Raw genomic sequence first — 25,224 nt, forward strand, 5'->3', positions numbered from 1 at the left:
TGGGGTTGCGTCTCACACTTGGTGTCTGAGGTGTCCCTCTCCCGTCTCCCGCCCCCAAGTTCTCCACATCTTTCCATCTGTCCAAAACCCGTTTGCATAGCCTATTTGTTTGTCCTGGACTCTGGTTGGATCAGGGGGATGGGATTCAAACCCACAAACCACTGAGAGGCCACTGTGGGGACCCCCCCTGCATTCCAGCGCCCTACCCTTTGCACCACCTGCTTCAAAACAGGAAGCTGTCAGAGAAGATGATGAAGTACCGCGCAGCCCTGCCAGTGTCAACAAGCAGGAGTCCGTCGGGTCCCGTTCCCCACCCCGCACCAACGGTGTCTCCCAGCATCAACAGACACTTCCGCTGAGGCTCCGCCCCCTGCCCCTCCTTGATGGTGACTCACTGCAACAACCTGAGCAGGTGAGCTGTGGCCAGTCCCCCTGGGACCCGTGTCCATCTCCACAGGCAGGGCTGGTGACCACCAAGCCATGTGACTCGCAGGTGTTGAGCAGATTGTGAGCTCCTTTAACTCTGGGCTTTCAGCAAATCCAGGTTTACTGACATGGTGAATTTTACTGTTCTACCTGGAAAGGAGGTACAGCTGACATATATATACAAATCCAAAAATGATCACATGCATATTTTATTTGAATATGACAGTGTGCATAAGAATGAAAATAAAATTGCCTCTGTTTGAAGAAATAATGGGGAAGGCAGGTGGGGGAGGGTGTTTGAGTTCCTGGGTTGTAAGAATGGGAATTAGTCTTTCTCAACTGTTCATTTCCAACTGCGTGCTTCCGGCTCTCCGTTCTCAACCGTCCACCTCCCTGTTTCCGACCTTTCATTCCCAACTGCCCATTTCCGACTCTCCATTCCCAACTGTCCAGCTGCCCGTTTCCGACTCTCCATTTCAAACCATCCAACTGCCCGTTTCCGGCTCTCTATTCCCAACTGTCCAACTGCCCGTTTCCGACTCTCCATTTCAAACCATCCAACTGCCCGTTTCCAGCTCTCCATTCCCAACTGTCTAACTGCCCGTTTCCGGCTCTCCGTTCCTAACTAGCCACCTCCCTGTTTCCAGCCCTTCGTTTCCAACTGCCTGTTTCCAGCTCTCCATTCCCAACTGGCCACCTTCCTGTTTCCAGTCCTTCATTCCCAACTGCCCATTTCCGACTCTCCATTCCCAACTGTCCAGCTGCCCGTTTCCGACTCTCCATTTCAAACCATCCAACTGCCCGTTTCCAGCTCTCCATTCCCAACTTTCCAACTGCCCGTTTCCGGCTCTCCGTTCCTAACTAGCCACCTCCCTGTTTCCAGCCCTTCGTTCCCAACTGCCTGTTTCCAGCTCTCCGTTCCCAACTGTCCAACTGCCTGTTTCCAGCTCTCCATTCCCAACTGTCCAACTGCCTGTTTCCAGCTCTCCATTCCCAACTGGCCACCTTCCTGTTTTCAGCCCTTCATTCCCAACTGCCCACCTCCCTGTTTCCAGCCCTTCATTCCCAACTTTCCGTTTCCAGCCATCATTTCTAACTGCCCTTTTCCAAAAGGTCTGTTTGACTTTATTATAATGGGGGCAGCTGATAGCGTAGTGGTTGGAGCTACTGCATTTGGACCCCAAGGTTGCAGGTTTGAATCCCACCTCTGATTGTAGTACCTTTAAGCAAGGTACCTACCCTAAATAGCTCCAGTGAAATTACCTGGCTGTATAAATCATATAAATCACATCTGCCTGCTTGGTGGTCCCACCCGTGAAAGGTAAATCAGGAAGGTTCTCGGTTCCGGCTCCGTTGCCGTGGAACGACCTCACTCAGAACCACTAAATCTCTGTCCACATGTAAAAAGGGTCTTAAAACTCACCTCTTCCAGATTCACTTCGCCAATAATCTCTTAAATTAATGTAAACTGTAAATGTTTATGCACTATAACTTTAAGATCAGGACCAGATAGACCTTTACGCAGCTCTTTCTGTAATGTAACAAATGTTTATATGTATCTCAAAAAAAAAAAACAGTTACTGGGAGGGTGATCAGAAATCTGATAAAAGTTTTATGCAGCTACTCGTGTGATGTACTTTGGTTCGTATGGTGGAAAGAAAGTAACTAGTTAAAAATCACGCGTCTGCATCCAAGTGTCTCTTTCTCCTAATGTGATGAACACATTGTATTTTCTATGAGATGCTTGAGTCATGATGAGGGGGACCGGTGTGTTTTACTGTGTTTCCGTGCTGTTTTACCACCGAAATGCTGCAAGCAGGGGACAGTCGCTCCTCACACCTCCCTGGGCATTTCTGTTTTTCTCCCTTTTGACAGAGACGCACCGCAACACGTTTCTTCCATGCCCTCTCCTGCGCGCGCGCTCCCCAACCCCCCCACACACACACACACACACACACACACACACACACACACACACACACACACACACACACACACACACACACACACACACACGCGCACACAGCAGCGCTCCTCCACTGGCCGCACCGCCCGCCAGTGACGTCACCGCTCCACTTCTCCGCGCCGCGAACATCGGGTCCCCACAGTCCGGGAGAAGCTCGTAAGGGGCGCGTGCGCTGCGCTGCGCTCGGGCCAGGGCGCGTGGCTCGCCAATGGCTGACGGAGCGGAGCCCGCCGCGTGCGCCAACGGCTCCTCCGCGGTGGGCGCCGACCGGTTGCCGGACGAGTGGACTGTGTGCGTGGGCGGCCTCCTGGTGCTCATGGTGCTCACGATCGTAGCGGGCAACGTGCTCGTGATCGCGGCCGTGGCCAGGACGCAGCGGCTGCAGACCATCACCAACGTGTTCGTGGTGTCGCTCGCGTGCGCCGACCTGGTCATGGGCGTGCTCGTGGTGCCCTTCGGCGCCGTGCTCGTGGTGCGCGACGCGTGGCTCTACGGCTCCTCCTTCTGCGAGGTGTGGATCTCCGTGGACGTGCTCTGCGTGACGGCGAGCATCGAGACTCTGTGCGTGATCGCCGTGGACCGCTACCTGGCCATCACGGCGCCGTTCCGCTACCAGCGGCTGGTGACACGCGCGCGCGCCGGGGCAGCGGTGTGCGCCGTGTGGGGTGTGTCGGCGCTCGTGTCCTTCCCGCCCATCCTGGCGCACTGGTGGCGCGACGGCGCGCACGCCGCGTGCTACGAGGACCCCGAGTGCTGCGACTTCCTGACGAACCGCGCGTACGCCGTGAGCTCCTCCGTGGTCTCCTTCTACCTGCCGCTCGTGGTCATGGTCTTCGTGTACGCGCGCGTCTACCGCGAGGCGCGCCGGCAGCTCGACAAGATCGACCGCTGCGAGGGCGCGAGGAAGCGCGGCGGGGGCCCCGGGGCTCCCAGGCTCCTGGCCCTCAGGGAGCACAAGGCGCTCAAGACGCTGGGCATGATCATGGGCACCTTCACGCTCTGCTGGCTGCCCTTCTTCGTCGTGAACGTGCTGCGCGTATTCCGCGCGCACGTGGTCGACCGCCGCCTCTTCCTCTTCCTCAACTGGCTCGGCTACTCCAACTCGGCCTTCAACCCACTCATCTACTGCCGGAGCCCCGACTTCCGCAGGGCCTTCAGGAGGCTGCTGTGTAGCGCCGCCGGGGACGCCGCGCGGCACCGGCACCGGCCGCGCGCCGGCTCGTGCGACGCGACCCGCGCGCCCACCATGGAGCCCACGGCGGAGCCCACGTTCGGCGCCACCTGCAGCGAGTCCAACGAGGAGTGGTGCGCGGACAGGAGGGCTGGCGGAACCCTGAACACACCTGTGTGATGGTGACGCGGAGATGCCCCGACAGATCGGGACCGGGGGTGGGGTGGGGTGTCGGGGGGGGGGTTGCAGGTGGACACGGAGGGACACGCAGAGATCCACGTAACGGCTACACACGGAGCGGTGGGACACCCTGGGACGCGCGTCCAAACGACGCCGTGACTCTGTGCGTAAAAGCGCAAGGCGCGCAAAGGCGCGCGTAAGAGCCTGGGACTTGGGGGACAGCGGTGGCCTGACACTGATTGAGAGTGTTGTTATTGTTATTGTCATTCCTCATCCGTCACGAGTGAAAGAAGGTAAAAAAGCGGGTTTTACTCCGTGTCCCTCTGATGTGCGAACTGTACAGAGGATACTGTTTATATTAAACGTCATATTCCGATATCCTGTACAGATTTATTGGTACTGGTGGGTGAGTGCGAGACCAATGAACCGTGAATACAGATGGAATAAACGGCCAATAATCTTTTTATATAAAGTAACATGCGAGGGTCTAGAAGTATCCGCAAATTTAAAAAAAAAAAAAAAGTTAAAATTATTGCGGATGCGTTTCGACTCATCCTTGTGTATGTGTATATATTGCATTTATTATACACATAGTTAAACTTGCATATAAATATTAATCAATATCTCGTGACACTTGTGTATGTCATGTGGTATTGATTTTTTTTTCTGTTTTTCATGGTTCAACTTTGAAAGGATGCAGAGATGAAAGGTTCATGACCACAGATTAAAATGTTTATTTATTATTGTTACCATTATTAAGGTATTTAATTTGATAAAGGAGTCTATAGTTAACGATTGTTTCCTTTTCTGTTGTTAATATCACTCTGGAGCTCCAGATGCTGCAGTGTTTTGTGTGTTTTCATGCTCACGTTAGGTGTTGTATAAATATTCGCCCAGCTAAATGTGCAATAAAGTCTCCTGCTGCATCTGGAATGCGGATGTGTCCTTTCCATCGACTTCTTCTAGAATCACAGTCTCACCTGTGTCCCTCAGCTGTCAGGTTAGATGTTTCCTTCTGTATATTGAGTCTCTCCAGCTTGTACAGGTAAATGGGGTAGCACTGGTGGGGGGGGGGTACATTTGAACCCGAGACCTTGGTGCTGCTCTTCAGGTCCTAGGAAATGAGCTGCCGTTGGACCTCGAGAAGGTTCTCTGAGCTGCTGCAGCAGAACCAACTAGTAACACACACCCTGTCAATAACCACTTGTTCCGAGCAAGTTCGCGGCGAGCTGGAGCCTTGCCCGGCAACACGGGGCGCAAGGCCAAAGGGGGTGGAAACACATCCAGGACGGGACGCCAGTCTGTTGCAAGGCACCCCAAGCAGGGCTCGAACCCCAGAGCCGCCACGCCACCAAGCCCCCTCAACCAGTAACAGTTGAGCAAAAATATTTAATTGAGCCCAAAGCTTTAGTATTTCAGTCTAAACTTGCAATTATTAAAAATGGATAAATATTTGCATTGATCCCATGATATCCTGGAGGGGGGGGGGTACGAATTTAGAGATGGGGTCTTGCTGTTAGTGAATTAATCGGTTCAGAAGGAGTATGGGGGAGAATCGCTGCTGAGCAAAACACCGTGCAGCAGAGAGAGGTGGGAATACACACGGGTTCGAGGTCATGTGAAACCGCAGAAGCCTTGAGATCCGAACAGTGGAAACGTTCCTCACGATCACCTACCTCCCAGGTGGAAGAGGAAGCATGTGAAGAAACCTTCTTTTTTTCTGTGTGTGCGTGTGTGTGCGTGTGTGTGTGTGTGGAGTGCAGGAAGTCCCTGGTGTCTGCCCACCAAGCAGACAGGGGGTCTGGGACACTGTCATTGTTTACTCTGATGAGTCTCTGGCCTTGAAAGGAACACGGCCGGCGGCATTGTTCCAAAAATTAAAACAAGACGTTTGTTTAGTTTGGTTTGTTTGTTTGGTCGTCTTAATCGATGTCCCCATCTACAGCACAGCCCTTTGTGTCACATGACGGTTACGTTTTACATCTTCGCTACGTGCCAATGAGGATGCGTAGCAGTGCAATCGGTGTCATACCGATGTTGGTCATGGTTGTCAGTGGTCACGCGATCGTATGGTCACACAGGTGAGAATTGCTGAGGTTTTACAGTTACTTTTCACGTCTGACGCTGTCGGCTGTTTGGAGCTCGAAGTCGCTCTGAAAAGAGTCCGTTGTGGGAGAGCTGCCTGCTGTCAGACAGCAGTGTCAGATGTGACGCCCAGAGGACGGTGGGTGGAGGGGCGTGGAGGGGTGCGGGGGTGGTCTATGACTCAGAGCCGAGCGACTCTCCCTCTTTTGCCGACAGCAGGTCCCCAGCTGGAAGCTCATCTTTATTTAAGCGCGCCTTCGTGGGATGCTATTTTTAGACCAAGGTAATGAGTTGAGGGTCCAGTGCGCCAGGAATAGGAGCGCCTGGTGGTCTGGACACCGAGTGACCCTGAGGCCCACTTCTGATGTTACACACTATGGACAATGGTGATGTTTGAGGGACACCAAGCATCCAGACCATGTGCAAAGATCTCATTTCCTATTTTCCTGACTATTTAATCATGTGCATTCCAGTATTGTTAGAGTAAAGACTGGGTTGAGACAAGTTGATTGGTTGTTGGGTTGGGGATTCACTTTGTTGTTAGCCAAAAGGCCCAGAAGTGATGAGTTGATACGTGTTGATTGGTTGTTTGGTTAGTATTATCAAACCGGCTATTGGGTTGGGGCTTGATGATTGGGTCTTTCGGTTGGTGGACTATGTTGATTGGCTGTTGAGTTGCAACATGATGATTGGCTGTTATGGGGGATGTGTTGACTGGATATTGGGCTGGAATGATTGGAGTGGCTTTTAACTCCAGTTTCAGTGCCCATCCAAGGTCCCAGCAAAGAAACCCATACTCCAGGTAGCATGGTAGTTCAACAGATATTGGGTTGGGACACGATGATTGGCTGTGTGGTTGAGATAACTGAACTGGCTGTTGGAAAGTAATATCTACCTCTCTCGTACCCAGGTTCTTGAGCTTTTGGATTGCTTTCAGCAGGTGGAGTCAGCGTGATGTGGTGGGGACAAAAAAATGGCTGGTTGTGTTCTGATCAAACATCTGTGCCTCTGAGTCATGAATCCTGGAGGTCCACAGTGACTCTACTGTGCTCTCTTGCTTGTTACCTGTTCACAAGTGCTGCTGGAAACCCTCAGGTGGTCTTTACTGAGCTCTGCTGGAGGAGTCAACAATTTGCACATGGAAGTGACCTCATGAAGCCTTCAATCCAAGAACTAATAGATGAGAATGAACCCTAGCAAACCCTGGAGGGACCCAGGTTCCACATCTCGTCAGAAGGATGCTCTTAAAATAGCAAGCTGTCTGATGTCCAGTCTTCATCTGCAAATCTTTATCAGCAGCACGAAAGAAGTTAAAAACGTCACTCATTTCCATGGCAACACAGAGCATCTCGTCAACTGGGAGAATGAAAACGAGGAGTTCATCTTGACTTTCTTTGCTCACAGGTACCACCCACTAGGAACCGAGCGATGGGTCCAAACAAGGTCACGAAATAAGGTCATGTCCATGATGTGTGGAATATATATTCTAAAAGGCAACAGTCTCTGAGCCAGTTAACATTCACTAACGCTCTTCATTAACAGTTGTCACCTGGGCACAATAAAGACCCCGTTTCCCACAATGCTGCTGATGGCAAGGAGCTGCTCGGCTTTAATTCCTGTCCAGAAAGGTCAATCAGTCCGTACACCTCTCGAACCTGTGATCACTGCCCTTCTTGAGGGGGTTGTGGGGGATTATGGGACGAGATGCAGGTCAGCAAACTGATGCTTTAATGCGTAAACTGACTGGAGAAGAAAAAACAGGTCCCTCGTGTCACCCAGCGCTGTGAACCGCATGAGGTCTGGGAGGAACGCGTGCTCAGGAGTGTGTCCGGCTGCAGGTCGGCAACGTACTATGTGTGTTAAACAGGAGCTCAGTGCGTCAGTCGTGTCTCTAGCAGCGCATTACAACCACAGGAGACTTGCTATAAATAGCGTAACCTGTGTGCTAACAGGAAATGCACCGCCTGCAACGTGTCACCAGGGAGCACGGGTGGCCATTACTAAGCGAAGACTATGATAATGGTAAAGGGAAGGGTTAGGGTAGAGGCACAGCTGCTGTGTAAGAATGTTGCAGCTGTCTCTCCAAACTTGCTCGTGTGTGTGTGGGGGGTAAGTCTAAAGGTGTGAAAGTCATTTCGCTGTGCTGGAGGTGTGCGAGACCCTTCAACCCAATGGAATAAAGCCAGAGAGGGTCACGGGAAAACGAGGAATGTGGAGATTAGTGTAATTGGTTAGGTTGATATGTTACATTTCGCACATTCTCATCCCATGTTACTAATATTTTAACCCTTTAATCAGAGATCTGGAAAAGGAATTGAAGTTCCTTTCCAAGGAACAGAATCTGCAAACCTTCCCCCCAGTCATCAGTGCAACTCACCCCACCCTTGCCCCCAACACAACTCCTTTTGCCCTGAACATAAACCCTGAACAGAGGCCTGCTGGGGCTTCTTGGAGAAGAGCCTCAAGCTCTGGGTCCCTGAGGGCACAGAAAGGGGGTGCTGGTCCTTTCAGGATCTCTGCTTTTCTCCGCAGGAAACGGTGCTTTCGCCCCTCAGAATGCTGTCGTTTCGTGACCACATCACAGTGCATAAGCTGAAAATGAAATTCCATGCTTGTGGAATAAAGCAAATATTCAATTTCTCTGTCTGATTACTTTTTCCCATCTCATGCTGGTACGGGGGGAGGGGGGGAGAGAAATACAATCATAAAAAATATTCTTTCATTTCTGTAATCGCCATATATACAGATAGAATACAGAATCATTAAAGACATCTCATGATTTACATAATTTTATCTACATAAAAATATAATCACTTTTCCATTTAAATGAACAGGAACAACAATGGGACCCAAAATCCAGGGGGGGAAATATCAGGACAGAAAGAGGTCAAGGGGAGGGGGATGGAGAAAAGGCCTGTCAATGTCATTGAGCACCGGGGGTTGCGGAGTTGTATCCAACTCTGTTCAGCAGCGTTTCAGGGGGCCTGTAAGGAGATGGGCCACTGAGACAGTGACCTGACCATCAGTGACCAGGACCAGTTCTGCCCTGCCAACCCTCAGAGCCAGACCTCCAGCGGGGACCTTCCCACTGGCGTCCTGCCCCTGACCATCGCCACGGGTCATTGCTATTGCACAGGTTATAGCTTGGAAACCACAAACAAAACAAAAATTCATATGTTCAAAAAAAGTTCCAATCTTACAGCTGCAAAAGGACAGACATGTCCAGGTTTCATTCAGTGTCTCAAACCCTGAGCTCACTTGTGCCCATCTACAGGAAACATCAGGGCTCGCAGCTGCTCTCCAGCTCCTCGCACCTTCACTGCCACGAGACCCAGCCGTATGAACCGGAGCCCCTCAAAGCGGCCAGGAACGCAGCACTCGAACCCACGTCCGGAGCATTATAATGAAACAAACAAGAAGCCACTCAATACAGTGTTTAGACACTAAACACCCGGCGGAAGGACAGGAATTCATAGCTGATTCTTCCCAAGAACTGCATTTCTACAGAAAAAGAACCATTAAATCAATATTTAGACTTTTGGTTGAATGAACCCCATTGAAATCACCAGAAACAAAAGAGCAAAACAAAAAATAAATACAGTTGAGCCCGCAGCTGCCTGGGATCCTCCAGGAGCTGCTGCACGAAGACGCCGCTGCGCCGTACATTCAGAGACGTGCGCACCGCTAATACTGGAGCTGACACGCTGGTTTTTCATGTAAGTGCCTTAGCAACATGTGGAAGATGGAAACAGTGCTTTGTTCATTCAACGTTTAAGTGCATCTGTTTCTAGTAAACAATGTGTTGGAGCACCCGCGATGTGGGGTTCTGCCGCACCCTGTCATCCACGCCGAGGAGCACCAAGGGCCGACCGTGTGGGCGGGAGATTACTTCATTTCATCACTTCATCTGTCCACCGCACTAATAATTTATACAATAATTTTTTAATCATTGGCAAGTCACTTCACGGTGTCACATTTTCCTGCATTTCCAAGCGTTTTGAGGGATCCTCTCCTACTTCTTGGGGGCTGGACATACACTCTCTGGTGCAGGGGTAACGGGGGGGCGTCTGAGAGGGGATGGAGCTGCGCACAAAAGGAATAGCTACAAAGGGCACAGGTGGGGGAGAGACGAGTGAGAGGAAGGTGGTGTAGAACCACTCTTGACTGCCCACCCAGTTCAAGGTGCGAGAACAGTGCTCCACACATCCTGTGGGTAGCTTCCCACAGGGATGAGAGTTCCTACAGAATGGGGGTCTCCAGCTCCTCTCCGTCCTCTTTATGGCCTCTCCTTCATCTGCCGTTTATCATGTGTGGCCAGAGTGTGCGTCACCTCCACAGGAGCCTCTCTTGTTGAGGTGGGGGCGGAGCCAGCGTTTAATTTCCTCCCATCCACTGCTCCAGCTGATGTCATTTCCTCTTGGCACGGTCTTCTAGTTCATGCTGTCGGTTAATGAGCCTCTCTATCTCTGCTCCCAGGGTCTGAAGGTTCTCCTGCAGAGTGAGATGCACAATCAGATACCAAAGGGATGGCAGGAGCAACAGACAGGTAACACAGCCAACTGCTACATCACACCACTTTCAAAAGCGCAATGGGCATCTCATCAGAACCCGAATATGAAATAACCAAGTAAATTCAAAAGTGAACTCAAGAGCAGATTATGCTTTAATATTTACGGTAAATGGCTCAGCCTTGGCACGGAAGGAGGCAGCAGGTGGCACAGCACTTAGATCCAATACCTTGTAATTAAAGGACCCAGATTCAAATTCCACCTTCTGCTGTAGTGCCCTTCACTGAGGTACTTACTCTGAACTGACACAGTAAAAATTACCCAGCTGTACAAATGGGTAAATCAGTGTACGCAGCTTGGTGTGCAAATGTAACGGTGTAAGTCACCTTGGAGAAAGTCATGGAGTCATGCTGCAATGGAGTGGGACTGACCGACTGCTTGTCTCAGCATCTCAGTACCAGTTTGCATTCCCTGCACCTCCAGTGTGACCTCCGCCTCTTTGCCCTGCATCTTAGCAAGCAGCTCCAGGAGCAAAAAGCCAACTTGAGCCCTGATTCCCATCTAGAATCACCTTCCTTCATTTATTCATGTATTTACTGCAGTGATGGTACTTTCTGCCCTGCAAACTGTGCCAACAGCTGCAAGGAGAAAGGCATGTTCATCAAACAAGCATCTGCTGGCATCTCAGAACAAAGGAAGCGGTCTTCAATCATCCACTCATGAATAACGTGTAACTGGACGTGAGGACAATGCGAGACCCTTCAGTCTCCTCCCGCTCATATCGCTCCTTTAAAGCCATCTGCTGGAAAACGACCAGATGCCAGCGCTGTGCGAGACGCATATCAGGAAACAATCTGAGTTCTTTAAACTCCATTAAAGACTCTGGGTATTTTAGCGGAGGCTTTAATGCACGAGTCGTTACACAACTCATTAAATAGGTGGAAGCGCTCAGGGTGGAGCAGATTAGGCGGCTGCTCCGCAGACATGAGAATGACAATGAATTAACAGCCATCAGAACATGCCAGGGTGCTTTATGAGTCGGAGATTGCAGAAAAATCTAAGATAACTGCGAAAATCATTTTAAGCAGATCGCAGAGTGACAGACGTGTACACACACACACACACACACACACACACACACAACTTCTTACCTTGAGGGTGATGTTCTTCAGCAGCGTGTCCTCCAGCACTGCCTGCAACTTCCTGTTGATCTCAAGGGATAGCTCGAGCGTGAGACCGCTGTCTGCCGGGTGTGAGGTGTACAGCGAGGCCATGATACCGCCCCTCCTGCTCAAGTGGGCTTTGTTGAAGTCCGACGCCTCCGAGGACAGCGCTCCTGACTCCTCGCGCAGCACATAACTCTGAATAATCCTGCAGGGAACAAAGAAGGTCTTATTGTCTTTTTTACAGAGCTGGAAATTGCAAACAACAGAGTGACTTCAAAGGTCCAGCAGCAGCTCCCATCCTGAGATGAGAACTCCAAAGTTTTCAGCAGCACATTCTGTCCCTCAATCACTGTGGCACTTGTGCTTTGCTCTGCAGGCACAGCAGGATCTCCTCACATTTCACCTTCCTGCGTCTGTCATTTATGATGAACCGTCACATCCTGTGAAAGGATGACCGGGACCTTCCTCAGGGTTCCTGCTCTTTGAACCATCAATCACACACCAGTTCTGTCCTCACTTTTCACAGAAGTGCAGAGTCTTTCTTCCATTCTCAGCTCCACTGACACAAACAGATCTGGGTACCACATCCATATCTTATTTTCTATCGAGGAACTATAACTTTCTCGGGTTCGTCTGCCCGTTGAACTAATGCTACAAAAGCACCACAGCTATAAACAAACCATCTAATTATAGGCACTCTAAAAAAGAAAAAGGTACAAAATTGGGACCTTAAAGTTTCCCCATTCCCCAAACTGTGAAAAATTAAATGGTTTACATGTGACTCAGTTGCACATCTAGACCATGCGCTCATTTTCTGTTTTGTACCTGTTCAACTTGAGCTCAAATGGCACCCAGGGCTGAGGATGGGATATCACCTTCCTGAGTGCTCACCGAACTGCGACTGAGCTACACACACAATCCCGGTCTTCACTTCAACATCTCACGTCCAGAGAAACACATGGGAAATACACACTCCTGAAGGCACCTGACACACTACTGAAACCTATTTCTCCTGGATTTACTAGTACCAGTCGTGATCTCGCACCCAACACATCCGTCACCTGCAGTGCTGTGCTCAACACTAGGAACTACACAACAGCGCACACACAAACCAAAGACGAAAAACACAAGAGAATGATACTTACCGTTACCTTTAAAGTGTCTCGGGTCCAAGTGGACCCTCGTTCCGCAGAGCGCGTTTTAAAGAAACAAACACAGATGAAAAATTAAAAAAGGAGGCATGCTTGTGACCACAGATGGATGGTTAGGGGTAGATGTCGGTTTCGACACAAGGCTGCGTTCCCCCAAAGGTGGTCGGGCCACGCGGCGCTGCCGTACGCTCACGGTGCAAAGTTGTGTGGGAACATCTGGGTGACACCACACAGTCCTACCTCACCATAACACCTGGTATTCACACCTGCCACTCCCACCTGTCCAAGATACATGTCCCACAATGCAGAAGCTGAATCTGTGGGTGACGCTACACTGCAGCAGCAGGATGAAAGGAGTCACTAGAGGCTTTTGCTGAATATTCCAAAAGTTGAAGCTACATAGCATCTTTCAATGTGGGAGGTGCACTTACACCATCCACGGCCCATATTACACCCACTTTACAGGGCATTCCTCTCCACCAACCAGCAAATGAGGTTGAACACATTACAGACACACTGGGTGGTAGAGTTTCACACCTGGACAGAACCAGATCCAGCCAGCAAAGGCCAGATCCTTTGCTTTTCCACCTCCAGTCAGTGGGAAAACGTAATGAAAGTAGAGGAGGAAAAGAAGGGCAAAGAAGAGGTTTCCTGTGGTGCCTCCGGAATGCATATCGGCCATTATGATGCCACTCCGCCTCGCATGCACTCAGGCTCATGAATATTTATAGGGCGTCTCAGGGCCCATCCCATGTCTATAAATAGCTTTGAGAGGGTGGTAGATGGGGAAGGAGGGTGCTTGTGCGTGACATCCAGCCAAACTATAGTGACAGACACATTTGCTGTCCACACAGAAAGAATGAGCAGAAAGTCGAGTACAAGACTGAACACAAGTAAGGACACAGTCGAAGGTCAGCATCACACTGCGACCTCTTGCCCTGCTTGCAGCAGGTTCTGTCTTCTCAGCAGGAATGTGGTTCCATCCTCTTTACAGTTCTAGTTGTACTGAGGTACGAGTTCAGGGCGGTTGGAGGGGACAAACACAGCCTTCTTTCTCCTCCTCATCACGTGCCACAGCTCCACTCGCACTCACTTGGTCTTTTTCCTGATCTCCTCCACCAGCTGCTTGATGTGGTCCTCCATGAACTCGATCTTCTCGTTCTTGCGTGCATGGGCCTTCTGCAGACGCACAATGCGGTCCACTAGCACGGCCTTGTCCACCTCAGGGAAGCTGTCTGCCGGGGGTGGGCCCGAGTGGCTGTCTGTCAGACGCTCATCCATCCCACCAGCCCGTGCACTCAGTGACCCTGAGACAAAAACATACAAGTGAGACATGGGCCAACACTACCAGCAGGGGGAGACACTGGTCCTCAAGTGTCTAAAATATTGTAGTCATAAATGCTGCACACAACAAAAATGATGTAATTGTGTCTTACTTGGACACTGTTGGTATTTCACTAAACGCAGAGACAAATTAAGCAAATCCACTGAGCTAATGACTAAGCCACAGAGTGCCCTCTGCTGGGGATCCAACAGCACAATGCAGAGGAACAGAAACGTACCTGAGGAACTGGACCTGCTGCCCATGCTACTCGCTTCCCGGTCGCAGCCCCCGTTCTCCACCTGCTCCAGCTTTTTCCGTGCTGTGAGGAAACGCATGCATGCATGCGCGCGCGCACACACACACACACAAACTCAATGAGGCAAGTTCACCTGATCTACCCTGACCTGGATGATTAAGAATGCCAATAGCATTTTATTTTCTCCCCAACATTCACCACAACTAGGGCCAGTGACACAGAGTGTGTCTTGCATATCATACTAGTTGTGTGTGGAGAAGTTAATGGTCTCTGCTGTTTTTGTAATAGTTTAAACCATTCAAATTCATTAAGTACAAGGCATCCTGCTGGTGTTTTGGTGCAATCAACAGGCTCTCACCCTGTACCAGCTGCTTGGTCAGGTCCTTGATGTTGGCTGCCTGCTTCCTCTTCTGTGTTGCCAACTCATCCCTCAGTTCATCCACACGAGTTTGCAGCTGCGCAATCTCTACCTGCAGCGCAGTCCTCTGGGTCTGCAATGTCTGCACCTCTTCTTGCCTCAGGTGCTCCTCCCGCTGAAGCCGCTGCGTCTGTACCGGACACACACGCACACCCCAAAGGAGAAGCTGAATGTCACATATTCGCAGAGATGTACATTGCTTTGGAAAAAGCGTCTGCTAAATGAATAAATGTAAATGTACATATTCAGTGCATCAGTGAAATGCTTCCAGCGGTACCTAGAATGGTATCAGCGTTCACTGTGTGTGAAACTTTTCACATTTCTGAAGTTGAATGCGAAACACTCTACCTGGGGCCGTGTGTGTGTGTATGTGTGTGAGAGAGACAGGGATACGCAGTGCTACTCACCAACTCGCTGACTGCACTCTTTCTCTCCTCCAGCTGGTCCTGCAGCTCACGGGAAGCCACACTCATACAGTCCAGCCGCGCCTGCAGGGCATTGACTTCTGACTGCAGCTGAGCATTTTTACTGGTCAGTTTCTCTGTGAAGCCAAGGAGCTCCGCCTCCCTTGCCCGGCTACCCTGGATGTCCCTCTGAAGGTCAGCCATCTGCACGTTCAGGTTCTCAACCTCCTCCTTAAGAGAGCTCATCTCCTGCTCATCCCTGCATGGAAAGATGGTTCCACTTCTTTGCATCCAAACACCGCCAGTGTCTCTTAGGCTGAAGATTAAGTTTCAATCCTGCGGTCCTACACCTTGTCCCAAACTTATGTGGCTCCCGCCTGTGGTCTTACTATGCTTCCATACCTCTGAGTTCCATGTGTGTTCCTAGCCTTTTCCTTGACTTGTCTCCTACCTGTGATGTTGGTCCTCTAGCTGCTGGACAATGCTCAGCTGGTCCTTCTGGCTCTGAATCTGGGCTTTCTGCCGATTGATGATCTCTCGGTAGTTGTTAAGCTCCTCCTCTGTACGTGGTCTCTCGTCTTCCAAACATTTCACCTGCATAGGAGATGGTAAAGCCTTAGTGTATCACACTCACAAACAGCGTACAAACAAAGTTATTATACAGTTCAAGGTTCCCCACCTTGGTCCTTAAGGTCTGGAGCTCATCCATCCCCTCCTTGAAGGTCCTCTTCAGATCTTCCAGCTCCTTCAGCTTGGCACGGTGCATCTGAGAGGACATTCAAGCAGATGCATCTCCATTCTTTAGCTTACCCCACATCCAAGGAATTGGCACATACCCTCCCAGAACTGCTGGAGGTGACACATAGTGACAGGATGTGACAGAAAGCTGTGAAACTAGAGCAATCAAAAGCCAGCTGTGTGAGACAAAAGTAGGCTATAAACCCCCCACTCCCCTTCAGAATCTGCAAATCAGCCACAGGAGACAAGGGCCATATGAGAATTCCTGGTTGACAGACCCTTGCAGCAGTCTAGGATGCAATGACAAGTGTCCTCACTCAGACTCTCCTACTATGGTAGGATGTGCACCACTGGCTTCCCTCAGAGCTTGAGGGAATGGAAGTCTCCAGCTGTCCAGGGCCATCAGCTCTGCAGTTACCATTCAATAATTTCTCCACTTATTTCTGGAATACCCAGAGACTAGACTTCCCTTCACATCACATTTGTCAGTTAATTAGGAGGGAGTGCACAAAGTAAGCAAATATATCCTGCGCAGTTCCTGTTCCTGGTATAAGGACTACTAAACCCAAGAAGAGGAATGAGAAGAGCAGGAAAACTCTACCTCCAGCTGGTCTGTCTGCTCCTGCTTGTGCTTCGCCAGCTCTCCCCTTGTCTCGCGGAGCTTGGCATCCAGCTCGTTGGACTTGATCTCCTCTGACTCCTGGCAGCAGACGGAAGGATGCGGTCAGTGTGGGACAGACTAGATCTTCAAAGGCACATCTTAAAGTCTCAGAGAAATAAACAAGCTGTTGCTTAAAGAGGAGGCACTACTGATTCAGGAAGCTTCCAGTTCAGGTTTGTTGTTCTTATGTGCACCCATATACATTGTAAAACTATATATCCTCCTGAGATCCAGCAAAAATGTTTTTGTTCCCTTAATTCTTATTCTAGAAATAATACCTATTAGGACTCATCTTTGAAGCACGTACAATTTGGAGAATACATTTAAAAGTTTATCCTCTAGAGTGAATAAAAATAAATGGCTGAGTCTCAAGAGGATATCACACTACTGTGAAACAGATTGTTACTACTGTTGAAATGGTCCCTTCAGAAGGACAAATGACTATTGAAATATAATTGAAATCCACATAGTGCTACAGGAACAAACCTATTTACTGCCCCCCTAGTGGTTGGATTTGTGATCAGCAGAACAGGCCACCTGGTGAACCAGAAGCCATAATAGGCAAAGCTCCTAACGGTCCTGTTCGACATACTTTAAAGGCACCAGTGACTTAGGAAGTAATTAAGTTATTAACTAGAACTCAAAGCATTTCTCACCTTAAGCAGAGTTTGGAAAGAACAAAGAGAGCATCTATGCTCCCCTTATCTCCATTTCTGTGTCCCCTGATCACAGGATAATAGAGCCATATATGCCAGTAACCTGGAGTGAGCAAGCTGGCCATTGAAATAGACTAAAATTAACATCATCCACATGTTTGGTGGCAGCTGAGTGAGACTACATTTACATTCAAACCACATTTATAACATATGAGGATATTTTTTCTGGAACAGCTGTGCAGAGTCCTTTTACAAGGCTACAAAAATCCATTACAGGAATGGCTCAGCAAACTATTAGATGAGGACTGGAATTCATGCTTATGCACGGCAGCACACAATTTCTTCTATTCCGTATCCACGGTTCTATTCCCAGCACCATGGAATTTCACCAGCTCTAACTGTGAGCTCTGGTTCGACTCGCCGCCTAATAGGGCTTCCGTCATCCAGGTGCTGAGGACTACATCTGCACTGACAGCCTGTGAGTGCTGGTAAATCCTGTGGAGGACCATTTGTCCCACCCTCCCACACATGCCTGGTACGTCTTGATCATTTCTTGACAGTTTTTCCGGATCTGGTCAGCCTCTTCTTTGGCCTGGGTCAGTTTGAACGTTGTCTCCCTCAGCTTGTCCTTTGTTTCCTGAAGTTACAGGAAAGAGGGGGGGGGGGGAGAAAAAAAAAAAAAAAAAAAAAAAAAAAAAAAAAAAAAAAAAAAAACACACACCCACAAGCAAGTATGACAATGTCAGTTTTTAGACATCTCTCACACAAAGGATCTCTCCCAAAGATGAGAGGAATCAAATGTGAACACCTGGGTGAGAAAGTACAGCAATGTTGCCTTCTTAACTTTCCAAAATCTTACAAGAACAGAACATTACAGCTGTGTATCCTTACCTTGTGAGCATCTGCCTCACTCTTCAGCTTGTTTTGAGCCCACTTCACTTTGATGAGGTGGGAGTTGACCTCTTCCTTCATCTTTTCCAGCTCCCGTGTGAGCCTGGCCACCTCTGACTCCTGGTATACAGACCCAAAGGAACAGGGTGGCAAAATGGAAACAAGTCTCACACTCCAGAGAAGCAAATTCCCCCACTGAAGCAACTCCTGACTCTCTACAGTCACACACACAATTTAAAGTTTTCACACATATCCAGCAGCTTCTCTGCAAGAGTAGCATGATCCTGGGGGAATCCTGCTCACCTTGGCATCATTGAGCTGCTGCAGCCGCCCTTTGTCCTGGGCCAACTGGTTCCCACGGAGCGCCTGCTTTTCCACCTCTCGACTTGCCTCCCTCAGCTTACGCTCCAGTTGCTCCTTGTCCCTGCGCAAGTCCAAGGCTTCCTTCTCTCCGCGAACATACTTCATCACCATGGCCTCCTTCTCCTGCCGCGCCTCCTCACACTTCCTGCTGGCCTGAGCACATGGAACGTAATGTAGGGTAAATGGGAGGCCCAGGGCTCCCTCCCAAGCACCCACATCCAGCATATGGATGCATGATAAATGCCATAACAATCCATCTGATTGTGAAATAGGAACTAAAACTAGGTGGAATAAATAAAAATAACTGAACAGAAAGACGTATGTTTTTTCCCCCTTTAGGTGTGAAATGCTCCAGTATCTGCGGCCTTGGATGTGCTACTCAATATGCTAATAGATGAGCCCACAATGTACAAAAATATGCAAATACACCCCATACAGTGAATATCAAAGTGACTCCTGACACTCAAAACAACAAACATCCGCTGCTTTTCTCTTTGCCTTTTCTGATACCTTTTCATCTTTTCACACTGCCCGTTGAACCCCACGCCTCTCTTCCTTTATCAACTCCAGCTCAGTTCCAAGAATTGTGTGTGCATGTGTGTGGGTGTGTGTGGATTTCTCACATAGCTGAGAAGTCACTAAAATACAGTGCTCTGCCCAATTTATGGCTGCCATTCTCCAGCTGGCATCAACGCAGTTCTGTTTGCTTGGGAACCTATTCAGTGATGGCCCACATTATTCACTCACCAGGGAGAAACATACGTGAAATACAACACTGTAACCCATTTCTACTGCCAGAAAAGAGCTTTAAAGCAGGTTTACTGTTGTTAAGTACATTTCTGGCTGTAGAAATGTAGGTTAAATACCTTATGCAGATTTAACTTTGGTTTTGATCCAATAATGGAAGACAAACACAGTGCTGAACTTCCCAAAAACAGAGTGGGGCTAAGCTGTAATGCTGCTGCTGCTCTAGTTCAAAGTCCCACAAACAGAAGAAACCAGAGAGGAAAAAGGACAAGAGAAAAACATAGTCAATGCTGAGATGAAACAGACAGCTTAGTTTTTCAAGCCAGAGGGCGGCATGGGGTCCCATACCAACCCCCCTGTCTCCACTGTCCACCATCAATGGGTCTCTGTTCTGATGTAGCTCCATAAGTGAAGTCTGGAGCCAAGAGGAAGTAAGGAGGAAGGAGATGAAAGCAATCTAACTGTCACGCTGATCTGATATGTTTCTCTTCATAGTTTTTGCCATATTGTATTTATTTCCTAAAGTGCTTCCCTCTGTTATCACCTTACTAAGTTATTAAAGGTTGTTGAGGTAACGTCTAAGAGCTAGGTGTCAGGGTTACTAGGGTAATGGGGATAGATCACTGTTTGAATGTGGGAGACCACCTAAAAGGAGCAGTGGGTCCCTCATGTACCTGCTCCAGCCGGTAGGACATCTCCCTCTGCAGTTGCTGCATTGTGGTTTTGGAGGAGCTCTCTTGCTGGACCATCTTGTCCCGGGCAGCTTTGAGCTCTCTCCCCAGTTCCTCCACCCTGGCCTCCATCTAGAGAACAGAGGATGAATGTGATTCAGGTTAAGCAGCAACGCCCCACCCAGTGCTCACCAGCAAGAGGCAGAGCCTGTCTGACCAGGAAAACAGGGAGAAGCAGGCAGAGGACGTGTAATGAGGCACAGCCAGTCTGACCTGGGCAACAGGGAAAGAGGGTGGCAACAGGGCGGGTGTCTTCCACCGAGTCAACCAAAAAACCATAACAGAGATTCTATATCACATTCCTCAACTGAAAATGTTTCAGGTGATTCATGGACCCTCTGAAACCCCTCCACAGACCCTGCTAAGAAGTCTCATAAACCAGGTTTGAAACCTGTTTTAGAATAAACTGACACATAGGAGTACATAACCTCATGGTCTAAATGACACGTTGACTGAAACTCCAACCATATTGCTGTTCATACTGACGAAAGCTGAATGAGCAGTGAGGACTTATATTTAGCAGCTTATCAGTGCTACGCCAGCACAGCAAATGAGGCCTGTGAGTGAGCCGAGTGTGACTGCTGGATACGCCTCCGGCACACAAGACGTGAGCGCCTGCTTTCCACTTCCCCAGGTTTGCCTCTTGATAACTACATGTGTGCTTTTCATCATCTTTTGACGCAAAGAGGTGCCTGTGTTGGTGGATCAGGCAAACAAGCAAATGTTGCCTATAGAGGAAATTATAATCTACAGAACTGGACCCGTGACCAGGCAAGCCACTTCCTTTGTTTTCCTCGCCTGCAGTGCCAAGAACAATGACATGAGTCATGCATTTTTGGTTTAGAGATCTGAATTTCAGCATTTGTTTTTAAATGACTGTGCTACATGTGCCCAATATTTTATAAAAAGATTTGAAATTTCTTGTTACTAAAAACTAGACAGCTGCTATGAAAATATTAACAAAACACACCAGCCTTTGTTTAATGGTAGCAATGACTGGTGACTAGTCCACTGTGCCTAGTATTCCTGCTATGACCTGAGGGTTATGGTTAGATTTAAGGAATATGCAAAATCCCAAGCAGGAAGGGTAAAAAGGGAAACAGCATATAAAGGGATCACGCTAGTCTGGTTCATAGTTGATTATAAGGGTACGATTCTGTACCTACCAGAAAGTTTTCAGGTAACAAATGAGTAAAACGGGACTGACTGAAGGAGATTATGTCGAATTAGTGGAATCTGCACCTTTCTGATTGTGTCCAGGTGCTGCTGTTCAGTCTCCATCCTTCTCTTCAGCTCCTCTTTCATGGTGTCTTTCTCTGAGCAGATCCCCAGGATTAGCTCCTGGTGCTGCTGATTTTCATCTAGCAGCCTGTGGAGGGATGAGCATCAACCATCTCCCATGAGTTTGAACCAGTTAAACACTGCTTGGTCTGTGTTCACTGCAGATGTTAAGAGGCTCATATACAAGTTCACGCACTGCTAGCAATTTCACTGCTAGACTGCACATTATTTTCTTTGTGGTTCAGCTCCATATGCAAGCAACAGCAGTTCATCCCGTTATCCCACAGAATGAATCTCACTTTCCTCACTTTCACAAAGGATGTGTCTTCCTCCCTCCAGAGAGGAAGTAACTTTTTATAGGAGGATAAATGTCTGACCTTGGATGGCTCTTGGATACTCAAATTAATCATGTTCCAAGACAGCCATGACAAATGAATGCAAAGTGCATCTATAAACCTCCAAAGCTAGTAAGATTTAATTGCAGTCCAACTCTAATGACAATCTGCTTTACCACTGCAGCTAAAATCTTTCAGGTCAACTGAAAAGGGCATTTAAAAGAAAAACCTCCTTACCTTTTAATGGCCTTTTCCTGCTGCGAGTATTTATACTGCACACATTTTTCAAACATGGCCATGGAGTTCTGGTCCTTCTGCAGGCCATTGGAAGGTCTCTCCATGTTTGGCTCACTAGAGAACTGGCAGGAGAGCAATTCAGACTCCAGCTCGTCAAGCAAAGACTCATGTGATATCGACCTGTGCATCTCTGAAATCAGCTTTCGGCTACATTCCGTGTCATACGGGTTTGTGTCCTCGGGGGATTCAGAACCTCCATTGCAGGATGGTTTGGCAGGGGATTCACTGGCCACTTCAGAGTGGGAGAAAATGATGGACGGGGTCAAAGACGGGGGCAGAGCTACACTGTCTTCTGTGGAAAGCGTTTCAGTGCTATTGGCCTCCGGCTCCACTGAGGGGCCTTGCAGTTCACCTTGAGAAGGCAGTTCAGGTTTGGCCATCTCCTGAGAGGAGGTCAGCCCATCAGCACACTCCACCGTGCTCAGTTCTTCTGCACCCATCTCTGCATCACCTCCCTCCCCCCGGATGTTCACCGGAACACTTTCAGGTTCAGGCTCTGTCAATTCTTGTTCAACAGTTTGCTCCCTCTCACTGCCAGGCTGGAGGTGTTCACTCTGCTCCATCCTCAATCCTACTTCACATCCTGCCCAAACAGAACAAGAAAACACTCAGACACTTCATTCATTCCTTTCCAAGAGCTTTTATCTCAACTCATGGACATGGTCTACATTTGAAGTCTATATGGTGAATGTGAATAAAAAGATTTACCAAAATACAATTAAAACAAGAACCTCTTTGCTCAATAGTTCAGTTCCTTAATTGCTGCCTCCCAGACTCTGAGAGCTGCACATTTGAGCAGAACAGGAATACAGCAATAACATGGGGCAGAGGAGTGGCCTGGCCTACCTCCTCAGGTCAGTGGACAGAGAAAAAGAGAGCTAGAGACACAGAGTTGTAGAGGGTTATAGCTCAAAGGCACACTCCTTTCACTGTTCTCCCACAAACCATGTGCAGGAAGACGACACTTTTGCTCTTTCAGTTTTCCTATCCTTGACTGTAATCTTTGTGTTGCAAGTATAGCACTGATCTTTGATAACATTCACAGTTTGGTAAAAGTTTGTACACAGTCAGTCGTACCTCTGCAGTCACAGCTGAGATACAAACACCTGAGCTTCTAACAGAGTTTTGTATCTGTGTGTTTAATGTGGAGCACAGAGTTTGTGCAGACCGTAACTCACCGACACCTGTCCATACTGACTACCTTTTACTACTGAATTACTGTTCACATTCACAGCAGCAATAGGCCAAGCAGAGCCTTACAGGGAGCAAGCAGGAAGACAGTTCAAAGTCCAACATGCAATTTAAATTAAAAATTACCAAGTCCTCACAACATGACAATACACCACTAACAACCTAGTTTAAAAAAAAAAAAAAAAAAAAAAGCTGGGAGAATATCAGGCTAAAGTACACAGGTTCCTTACTCAAGCCAACAGTATGACCTTATCCAATTCCTCCCCTGCCTTTGAAAAGTAGCTCTTATTCAACCCCCAGGGGAACTGGATGCAATGTCTGAAGGACCACAGTGAAATCAGGGGGTGGCATTGGACCTAAACTCTTGCGTGTGCGCTTGTGAAAGAATTCCTGATGCTGACAACAAGGGTCTCAGCTCACCTTCTCCACCTCCTCTACTCAAGACACACCTCAGGAATGGCACAGCTTTAGATGCACTGCCACCATATTCAAGGCACCGGGCCATTTGCACTGCTGTTATTCTTTTATCCCAGAACAGACTTTTCCTTGCAGCCGCTATGGCCTGACCTGCCTGTCCCGCATTGGCTTCATCAGCCACCAGCGAGCCTGCAGCAGACGTGGGCAGCCCCTTTCCTAAATCTTCACTCACGAAGTCAAGCCACAATGACTCTTTCATGCAGCTAGTTTAGTGTGTTTGCTTACGGAAAAGTAGCATGCAAACAGTACATGCACTGATGTATACTATCACTGTTCGGGATAACTGTTCCATCACGACTGTTGTGATATTAGTTATTTGATGGGACAGCTGGTAGAGTAGTGGTTAGAAAAACTGCCTTTGGACCCAAAGGTCGCAGGTTCGAGCCTCACCTCCAGCTGTAGTACCCTTGAGCAAGGTACTTACCCTGAATTGCTCCAGTAAAATTACCCAGCTGTATAAATGGATAAATAATTGTAACCTTAACATTGTAAGTCGCTTTGGAGAAAAGCATCCGCTAAATGAATAAATGTAAAATGATGTTGAATAGTGGAAAAAAAACTATACGGCTGAAGGTAAAGGGATCACAGACCTGAGAAAGTTGTACTTTAAAGAATAGAGTAAAATTAAAGGCCTGTCAAGAGTATGGGAGAGGGTTTTCAGGGCTGGGGTCTCACACAATGTGCCCCATACATACATATCTAAACAAACAGCTCTTTTGTCTATTTTTTTCCCCATTTAGCTGACTTTTCTCCAAAGCAACTTAGCATTGAGCTACTTACCCAGCTATATATAAACAGCAGCTCTAACCACTAGGTGTGTTTACATGGACGAATTACTGAGTCACCTAATCAAAAAACACCAACACTTTGCAGATCTGTAACGTCGTAGTAACTACACAGTAACGTAGTAACCCTAAGCCAACAGTAAATCCTGACCAAACCCTAACCCTGTTCATACCTTAGGACACACAAAGTAACTACAAAAATAGTAGCGACAGCTGCTAGCATGCATATAGCGTTGAGCTGCTGCTGGGCCCAAGGTCGTAGGTTCGAATCTCACCTGCTGTATCCTTGAGCACAAGCCAAGGTACTTATCCTTAAATTGCTCTAGTAAAAAATTACCCAGCTGTAAGGTAAACAACATGATCTTAACACTAACTCTCACTGGAGAAGCATCAGCTAAATAAATCAGGCTTAACTGGCAGTGAAAGACCAAGGAAAATGAAAACACTAGTCACTAATTTTCTTACCCCAACACAAGACCTAATAATAAAACCAAACTCAACCTGAGGACACGGTGCGGTGCGGCGACTGTGGCTCACCACTGACACACAGCCAGTTCCTACCAGCCCACACGCGACGCGTAATTTTAGACAGGACTGAGGACAGGTTTAGCTGGTTCCTTCCTGACAGTGAGTTTTTACACGCAGGTGAGGTAGAATATCCCCCAGCGAGTGAAAAGGAGGAGCCCGAGAGCAGCAGGCCATCTCGGCTGAGGACACTGAACGTTAAATGTGGGTGGTCACACACTGACTTGTCTAATAATATGAATTAACGCTCGTCAACCCCCCTCCCCGTGGCTTCGTCAGAGCAGAGCCTGGGCTCAATGTCAGCTCGTCAGCAAACACCCACTCACCGCGGACGGCTTATTTCATCGTATCTCAGGGAAAGTCGGGCCTCGTGGGCTGCAAAATGACCTCTTCTCCTCCCTTCTCTCCCTTTTCCGTGTTTTTCCCGACCTTTTGGCTGCACGCTCCTGCACCGTCCTCTTCTCTCCGCTGTGACACATCAACAAACATGG

General features: G+C 48.6%; 2 protein-coding genes across 2 annotated transcripts; one reads left to right on the forward strand and one right to left on the reverse strand.

Moving 5' to 3' along the window:
- The first annotated feature begins 2,545 nt into the window (after positions 1-2,545).
- On the forward strand, positions 2,546-3,835 carry adrb1 (adrenoceptor beta 1). Its single transcript, XM_029250538.1, has one exon. It carries the CDS (start codon positions 2,601-2,603, stop codon positions 3,741-3,743), a length of 1,143 nt encoding a protein of 380 aa, XP_029106371.1. The 5' UTR covers positions 2,546-2,600; the 3' UTR covers positions 3,744-3,835.
- A 4,350-nt stretch (positions 3,836-8,185) lies between these two features.
- ccdc186 (coiled-coil domain-containing protein 186) lies at positions 8,186-25,214 on the reverse strand. Its single transcript, XM_018762672.2, has 16 exons — positions 25,060-25,214; positions 21,696-22,338; positions 21,085-21,211; positions 19,786-19,914; positions 18,305-18,517; positions 18,002-18,121; positions 17,643-17,747; positions 16,395-16,493; positions 15,735-15,821; positions 15,507-15,649; positions 15,059-15,314; positions 14,592-14,781; positions 14,216-14,296; positions 13,747-13,960; positions 11,488-11,707; positions 8,186-10,319 (listed from the first exon to the last, which is right to left on the reverse strand). Exons 2-16 carry the CDS (start codon positions 22,316-22,318, stop codon positions 10,236-10,238), a joined length of 2,691 nt encoding a protein of 896 aa, XP_018618188.2. The 5' UTR covers positions 22,319-22,338; positions 25,060-25,214; the 3' UTR covers positions 8,186-10,235.
- Positions 25,215-25,224: the final 10 nt, after the last annotated feature.

The sequence above is a fragment of the Scleropages formosus genome, chromosome 3 (genome assembly GCF_900964775.1).
Source record: "Scleropages formosus chromosome 3, fSclFor1.1, whole genome shotgun sequence".
Taxonomy (NCBI): Eukaryota; Metazoa; Chordata; class Actinopteri; order Osteoglossiformes; family Osteoglossidae; genus Scleropages; species Scleropages formosus.

Bases quoted from the DNA above. Each gene is read 5' to 3' on its own strand.
- adrb1 (XM_029250538.1), top strand. From the start codon at position 2,601: ATGGCTGACGGAGCGGAGCCCGCCGCGTGCGCCAACGGCTCCTCCGCG.
- ccdc186 (XM_018762672.2), bottom strand. From the start codon at position 22,318: ATGGAGCAGAGTGAACACCTCCAGCCTGGCAGTGAGAGGGAGCAAACT. The intron at 16,494-17,642 runs GCATGTGTGGGA...GTCTGCTGCCAG, and splicing joins AAATGATCAAGACGTACCAG to GAGTCAGAGGAGATCAAGTC. The intron at 15,822-16,394 runs GTAGAGTTTTCC...ATGTCCTCTCAG, and splicing joins AGCAGACAGACCAGCTGGAG to ATGCACCGTGCCAAGCTGAA.